This window comes from Solanum stenotomum, chromosome 1 (assembly GCF_019186545.1).
Source record: "Solanum stenotomum isolate F172 chromosome 1, ASM1918654v1, whole genome shotgun sequence".
In the NCBI taxonomy this organism is placed as follows: domain Eukaryota; kingdom Viridiplantae; phylum Streptophyta; class Magnoliopsida; order Solanales; family Solanaceae; genus Solanum; species Solanum stenotomum.
Genome location: NC_064282.1, coordinates 77,060,145 through 77,068,486, shown reverse-complemented (window position 1 = coordinate 77,068,486; position 8,342 = coordinate 77,060,145). Strand labels below are relative to the sequence as shown.

The 8,342-nt window shown below is 40.0% G+C and overlaps 1 protein-coding gene across 1 annotated transcript; it reads left to right on the top strand.

Moving 5' to 3' along the window:
- Positions 1-4,753: 4,753 nt before the first annotated feature.
- LOC125856906 (uncharacterized) lies at positions 4,754-6,008 on the top strand. The gene is made up of 3 exons (XM_049536567.1): positions 4,754-4,932; positions 5,431-5,577; positions 5,774-6,008. The coding sequence occupies exons 1-3, from the start codon at positions 4,754-4,756 to the stop codon at positions 6,006-6,008; spliced, it is 561 nt and encodes a 186-aa protein (XP_049392524.1).
- The last annotated feature ends 2,334 nt before the right edge of the window (positions 6,009-8,342 follow it).

Sequence of the window (8,342 nt, the reverse complement as noted above, 5' to 3'; positions counted from 1 at the left end):
TGAACGTTACAAAACCGTCCGGTTCTTGCCCATTTGGCGACATTAGTCGTATTTTTTGAATCACTTGGTGTCACGCCGAGTGATCTCTTACCTTGCCGAGTTTTATAGGACCTCCAGTTGAACTGGGGGTCCGAATGACAGACTGGATCGAAGTCGCCGAGAAGGTCGGTGACTCGCCAATAATGTGCTGGGCTAGCCGAGTTTTATAGACTCCTCTTTGAAATTGTCTTGAGTCCTACGACAGTCTAGATCGGTGTCGCCGACCTCTTCGGCGATCCGCCGATTGGACCTTTATCTTACCAATCTGCAGTTTTCAAACACTTTCCACAATTTGTTCTGCACATACAACACACCATTATTTCTAAAATTAAATTTAAGCAATAAAACCTTGGGTTGCCTTCCAAGAAGCACCTTATTTAACATCGTGGCATGACACACGTCAACACCTAAACCTCATTTTCTGGGTCGGCCATGGTGTCACTAGGCAACCCTTTTTATGCTGTCTCGGGAAGTGATGAGGCAACACATGATTCACAAGGTTCACAAGTAGCTGGATAGATCTAGAATGATAGCCAATCATCTGATTTAGCACTTTGATATTCTACTTCATCACTTCTATCACTTTATCATGCTCGTTGACCTTTTGGAAATTGATTAAAACAATATTCTCAACACGTCTATCCTCATTGTTCTTAGACCTTTTCAACTCATGAGGAGGGACGAATTGATCCTTCTTTTTGCACTGGATGTCGAGTTCCATAACCTTTTTGGTTACTTCGTTCAGCTGAGTCGGCAGTGCTGCCAAGTTGAACTCCCTCTCTACTTCTTGGTTGGTCTCAGTGATGCGAGCAAGCACTTGAGTTGCTATCACATAAGGTTGTTTTACAAGAACACCTGGGATGGGTTGATTAGCCAACACTCTATTCCCTGGACTAAGACCTCTGTAAAAGCATTCCAGAAGGACTACATCGGGAATTTCATGAGTTGGGCAGTCAATCAAAAGTGCTTAAAACCTCAACCACTCCTCATGAATTTATTCAACTTCCAACGGTCTGAAGCTTAGAATGTTATCCCTGAACATCATTATTTCCATCGGAGGAAAATCTTCGCAATCACTGCAAGACTGTTCCTCTATCTTGTTTCATAGCACAAACAAGCAAAACAAAATTAAAAATAAAGTAAGTATCACTATAACTAACAAGAACAAAATTCAACTTAACTAAAAAGTCTCAAGTAACACCACTCCTCGGCAACGGTGCCATTTTGATTGACATATCCAGACGCTTCATCCAATACTAAGTGTCCACGATCGTTCAATAGAAATATAACCCAACTAGTGAGTTGGAGTCGAGTCCCAAGGGAGCGGGTTGTAATCGAAAATAAAGAAGAAAGTAAAAATATGCTCAGGTCAAGTATAGTTAAAGACATTCATGAGTAGAAACATATCAAAAAAGGGGTGACACAAGTGTCAATTATCGTGGGGGGGGGGGGGTTTGTAGTTAACTTAGCAACTAAAAAGAACAAGTAATATAGAAATATGAATATGAAGACGAGATTCTTGGAATATGATAGGATTATGGGCAGAGGTAAACAACAGGGTAATTGCAATTTATAGTAAACCGCTGCAAATTAGTGAATAAGCTAGACTTTAGTGGGGGTAATCTTTCTCTCGAACAATTTACCCCGAATCGAATTGGTTTCTCTCGAACACCAATAAGCCGCAATGAAACTTAGCCTTCACTTTAGTGTATTTACTCTCTCGAGCAGAATGTGTGGAAAAGGGTTTAGGATTCGCTCTCTCGAGTTAAACTCATGTCAACACAATACCCACAAGCCATCGATTCAATAATTTTGTTTTGATTACCTCTCTCTTGAGCAGGTCAAAAACACAAGGCTAAGATTGCAGTTGCAAATACAACCTACTATATTCAACTATAATTACTGAACGAAATCAGTATTAATTAGAGAATACACAATTAATTAGCAATACCCAACATTTAATTTTACCCATAATCACACCCCAAGAAATGAAATTTTATCTAGACATAGTAAAAAGATCGAAATCGATACCGAAAACTGTTTCCATCAGTTGGGTATGATAAATATGGTCTTTACAACCGTCTATGATGAAGAATCTTCAATACCCAGTTCCAATTTCTTCGAGTTGGGAATCTTCAAAATCTCTAAGTTTCTAAAACTGAATAACTCTAAAAAATATGGTTTCCGAATTGTTTAAACTTGATACTAAACTAAAAAATTCCAAACAAGTATTTATAGTTGTCAAAAAGTGTGCTGCGAAGGATCACTCGGCGCAGTAAGTCGAGATCACCGATCCATTCGGCGAACCACCCTTGGGTCTTTTGTCTCACTGTTCTGCTTTTGCCTTCAGCATCTTTGAGGTCCTGTAACTTTGGTTAATAAGGCACTGCATCACGAAACTGTTCGGCGACACACTGACTGCTCTTAATATCGCCGAATGGATCTTCTCCTTCAGGGCTTATCACGCTGGAACATTAGGCGAGAGCTATGGCTTTCAGCGACTCGCCTAATGGGTTAGGCGGTCCTCACGCCTTCATTTCTTCGTTCATTTAGCTGCCTTGTTTCTTCTTGCTCAGTAGTGTCCATGCTTTTGTCTCTAAGTCCAAATACCTGAAATTCGAGGATTTACATCAGTTATTGACATAAAATATGCATTTGAGGACTCTAAATGTATTAAAACAAAGCCCTAAATGAGTCCAAATCGAGGACTCATCAGAGGCGTCCGTGAAAGCTTGACCAGTACACACCTAGACCTCAGCCCAAGTGAGAACCACGGGGACCTTCACGGTCTGTGGTCCTCCACACGGGTCGTGGTAGGGCCTCGTAAATCAGACCCTACAACCCTCAGATCACCGAACTAAGTAAGGACTACGGGGAACTTCACAGTCCGTGGTCCCTCACACGGTCCATGAAAGTGGTCATGGTCGGCCCGTTAGATTTTTAAGTAGAGTTATTTCAGTTTTTTCCCCTATTCGTTGGGCACCTAAACTACAATGTTTAACCCCTAAACTACATGGTTTTGGTCAATTTTAGCCCAAAAGCATAACTAGAACTTTTCTATGTCAAATCATTAATCAGAACATAGAAAAAAATTTGAAGTGAAAGAGGAGAAATAGGCGAGCAACCCTAGTTCAAGAACACAACAAGTTTCCTCCAGTTCCTGCCCAAAATCGAATGATTTCTCCGTTGAATTCATCACCAGGTATGTGGGATTTCACTAGTGGGTTCCTTTAACCCATTAAGTCCCTAGAATTCAGTCAGATTTTTTATTCCCTAATATTAACTAGACCTAGGGTTTCTAGAACTTCAGCAGATTATCGTGAATTAGTTATTTAAATGTTCCAAATGAGAGTATCATGTTATTACTTGGTTTCTTGTACGAATATCAGATCCTTAGCTATGTAGTTCTTTAGGTCTTGAATTACACATTCTAGGCCAAATATTTCAATTATTTTAGATATACATGCCTCAGTTTTTGATGTGTCATTATGAGTATATTACTGCGCATTCTTTGTTTGCATGTTAGTTTTAGCCATCCAGTATAATAAAGAAAGTCATTTGTAATTTGTTAATCATTTAATCTATTGGGAGTAGCTTAATACTAATTTGGAATAGGGTTAGTTACCCATATAGTCCTAGAACTACGGGCCACGTAAGTTTTAAGTCCCCTTTGTGGTTATCATTTTACTGATCACACCGACATACCTCTATACCTCTGGCATGGTATATTGGGTCCTCTTAATGGGGAGTATACATCGGACTCCATATTTAGCTCATGTTGTTTTATTATCGGTTATTAGTAGCTCCTATAGTTCAGTCAGACTCCATTGAACTGACAAACAATAAAGTACAATCACTATTCAGTCACAGCATGTTATAAATTGGTCACTACATTTAGTTAGCTCAGTATTCATTATCTATATCATGTTCAAATTATACTCTTGATTTATTGCTTGTTCAGTTATATATTTATTTCAGATTTACTATATCCTGCATTCTCAGTATCCTTCTAGTACTGACGCATACTCTGCGTTACATCTTCTCGTAATGTAGGTTCAGGTCCTCAACAGTGAGAATACGTATATATCGATTCTTCATATTCAGTTTAGCAGCATCAGTGGTGAGTCCTCATTCTCAGATGACTAGTGACATGTTTATCTTTATCGCTTTTAGCTTTAGTTTCAGGTTTTGCTTGATCTAGTTGGGGCATATCCCAACATTTCTAGTAAGTTTAGAGGCTCATTTCAGACATCCTTAGTTTCAGCTTTGGGTACATAGTTTGTTTTGTTTATTGTATTAAAACTCTCAGCTTTCATGTAATTATCCAGTATATGGGTATTTCGCATTATTTCAGACCTCTATATGATTTATCTTCCGCACAGTTTTAACTGCTTAATTTATCCTTAGTATGCTTATGATTTTTCCAGAAGGGTTTTTTTGGGGTCGTTCGTGATCCTATGTCCCGTGTCCGCGTCTAGGGGGTAGCCTCGGAGCGTGACAAACGTAGACTCAGAGCATTAGGTTTATGTATCTCAAGATGTCTGAAAAGCCGCACTAGGTAGAGTTGTTTTTTATAGGTGTGTAGTGCGCACCACATCTAATGAGAGAGAGGATACATTCTATTTCAAGAAAAAGTCTTCAGTTTCTTGTTACCCCTATTGTGAGTAAGGTATGATCTAATTTCGTTCCAACTAGACGTTCTACGTTTCATATGATGCCTTCTCGTAGCGATAACACTAGGTATGAGAATGCTAGGAATGCAAACGGTGCTCCTCAAGTCCCAGATCAAGAAGTTTCGAATGAAGAATTCGGGAACTCCATTCAGATGTTTTCTAAGAGTGTGGCCAACCAGAACAATCAGTGGGCTCCTGTTCCGACAAATGCTATTTTTGGGTAAGCAGCAGCAAGAGTTCGATATTTCTTTATGATGAATTTGTCAGAGTTCGTAGGATCGCAGGTTGATGAGGATCCCCAAAACTTCTTTGATGAGCTCTAGAAGATCTTTGGAGTGATGCAAGTAATTGGGAATTATCGGGTTGAGTTAGCATCGTATCAATTTAATGATGTAGCTCATATCTTGTATACTTAGTGGAAGGAGAACAGGGGTACAGATGCAACTCCTATGACTTAAGATTGCTTTAGTCAGACCTTTTTGGACAAGCTTTTCCCAGAAGAGCTAAGGGAGGCAAAAGCTTGGGAATTTATGAACTTGAGGCTAGGTAACATGACAGTCCAAGAGTATGGGATTAAGTTTACCCAACTCTCCAGGTATGTTTCTCATATGGTCGCTGATTCCAAGACTCAGATGAATAATTTTCTATATAGAGTGTCGGACTTAGTGAAAACATAGTGCATGAATGCTATGTTGTTGGAAAATATGAACATCTCTAGGCTCAGGACTCCTGCTCAGGATAGTAAGAAATGTAGGACAGGCAACTATGACTATTCTCAACAGAAATCGAGTGGTGGAAATTGTTCACAATTTCAGCAAAAGTCTTCGACTCCAGCACCTTTATCATCTAGTGTTCCATTCCCCAAGTTTTGTAACGATTGAAAAGGTAGGGTATTAGGCTCTGAGAGTCAAGGTATTGTTTCAGGCACCTGAACATTCCTAACTAAAGAACCATCTAGGTGAGTACCTTGTACGAAAAGAAGGATGCTTTGGGTGTGGTCAGTCTGGTTACAGGTTGAGAGATTGTCCTTCTAGACAAGGTTAAAGAGGTAATAATGGTAGAGTTCAGTCTACACCTTTAGTAGTGCCAGCAGGTCGCCCAACTCAGCAGGGTAACTCATTTGGTACAGGTGGCGCACAACACCAAAATAGGTTATATGATCTTCAAGCTTGCCAGGATCAGGAAGATTCTCCTGATGTAATCACTGGAACGTTACGAGTCGTTGATCTTGATGTTTATGCATTGTTAGTGCCAAGGGATACTTTGGCTTCTGTAACTCCTTATATAGCGGTCTAATTCAGCATTAGCCCAGAAACTCTCTCAGAACCTTTCTCAGTTTCTACTCCAGTCAGTGACCCAGTTATAGCTACATGGGTGTACAGAAATTGCCCTATCACAATCTCTCAGAAAGTCACCTCAACAAATCTTGTAGAGTTAGAAATTACAGACTTCAATATCAGTCTAAGCATGGATTGCCACATTCCTGTTATGCCTCGGTCGATTGTAGAAATAGGATTGTTCGTTTCCAATATCCAGATGAACAAATATTAGAATGGAAGGGTAGTAACCTAGCGCCTTGGGTCAATTCATTTCTTACCTCTAGGGCAGAAAGATGATCTCTAAGGGTTATCTCTATCATCTACTTCGCGTTAAGGATTCAAGTACTGAAACCCCAACTCTTGAGCCAGTTCCAATAGTCAATGAGTTTCTAGAAGATCTTCCTGTAGTTTCTCCTGGAAAGGAAATCGACTTTGGAGTTGATCTCCTTCTAGATACCCATCCTATCTCTACTCATCCTTATAGAACGACTCCATCATAGCTTAAGGAATTGAAAGAGCAGTTGAAAGACCTTCTAGATAAGGGGTTTATCAGACCTAGTTATTCTCCATGGGGTGCACCAGTATTGTTCGTGAAGAAGAAAAATGGTTCTCTGAAAATGAGCATTGACTATAGGTAGTTGAACAAGGTCACAATCAAGAATAAGTATCCCATCCCCAGGATTACTGACTTGTTTGACCAATTTCAGGGGGCTAGTCATTTCTCAAAGATAGACCGCATAATCTTCATTGGCAGTCCACTAGCAGAGGGTGGAGGTTTTTTCCCAAGGGGGAGATGGTCTGCTTCGCTAACAGGGTCGAGTATGTGTTCCTAAGATGGGTGAGTTGAGAAAGTAGATTCTTGCAGAAGCCCATAATTCCAGATATTGTATTCATCCAGGCACCACTAAGATGTACCGTGATATGCGGGAAGTCTATTGGTGGATTGGCATGAAAAGAGATATAGCAGATTTTCTGGCTATGTTCTCCAATTGCCAGCAAGTCAAGGTAGCACATCTGAAATCCGTAGGTATGACACATAATATAGACATTCCTACTTGGAAGTGGAAATTGATCAACATGGACTTCATCACAGTTTTACCTCGTACTCGTAGACAACATGACTCCATTTTGGTGATAGTTGATACAGTTACTCCGTTTTCACACTTTTTGGCGGTCAAGACTACATATTCGGCGGAGGCCTACGCCAAGCTTTACATTAAAGAGATTGTGAGGTTGCATGGGGTTCCTTTGTCTATCATCTCAGATAGATGTCCTCAATTTACCTCTCATTTTTGGAAGTCATTTCAGAAAGGTCTTGGTACTCATGTTAACATTAGCACAACATTTCATCTGCAGACGGATGGCCAGGTAGAGCTACCATTTATACTTTAGAGGACATTTTCAGAGGTTGTGTGATAGATTTCAAGGGCAGTTGGAATGATCACCTTCCTATTATAGAGTTCGCCTACAACAATTGTTATCATTCCAACATTCAGATGGCCCATTTTGTAGCCTTGTATGGGCGTAGATGTAGATCTCTTGTTGGTTGGTTTGAAGCAGGGGAAGCATCCTTGATAGGACCAAATTCAGTCCATGATGCGATAGATAAAGTGCAAATCATTAGAGATAGAATTAAGATAGCACAAAGTCGCCAAAAAAACTTATGCAAATGTAAGGAGAAGGGAGCTAGAGTTCCTACTTGATGATTAGGTTTTCCTAAAAGTGTCACCTATGAACGGGGTTATGAGATTTGGAAAGAAAGCGAAGTTGAGTCCTACATATATATACCCTTACATGATCTTGAAAAGGGTTGGTAAAGTGGCTTATGAGTTAGAGTTGCCAACATGACTAGCATCAGTGCATCTAGTTTTCCACATTTCGCTGTTGAAGAAATGTGTGGGTGATCCAGTATCTATTGTACCTTTAGAAAGTGTGGCTGTGAAGGATTGTCTCACTTATAAAGAGACACCAGTTGAAATCCTTGATCGTTAGGTTTGAAGGTTTAGAAACAAAGAAGTCACTTTAGTCAAGGTTTTGTGAAGGAGTCAGTCTGTAGAGCAAGCTACTTGGGAAGCAGAAGCAACCATGAAGGCCAAATATTCTCACCTCTTTCCTTTCGATTCCACTCCAGCTTGAGGTACTAGTTCCTATTCACTTTTTCAGTCATTCGTGCGTAAATTCAGTCTTAGTATCAAGTTCTTTCAGTTTGTACTTGCATTTTCACCATATTTGCTTGTTCTTGGAACTTAGTTCAGTGATAGATCAGTCTGTAGTATTTAGTGGTAGGGTTTGCAACTCCTTCCCTCCATTT

Excerpts from the sequence above, each read along its gene's own strand:
- LOC125856906 (XM_049536567.1), top strand. The coding sequence starts at position 4,754 with ATGCCTTCTCGTAGCGATAACACTAGGTATGAGAATGCTAGGAATGCA. Across the intron at positions 4,933-5,430 it reads CCGACAAATGCTATTTTTGG|GCTCAGGACTCCTGCTCAGG; the intron begins GTAAGCAGCAGC and ends GAACATCTCTAG. Across the intron at positions 5,578-5,773 it reads TCTAGTGTTCCATTCCCCAA|AGTTCAGTCTACACCTTTAG; the intron begins GTTTTGTAACGA and ends TAATAATGGTAG.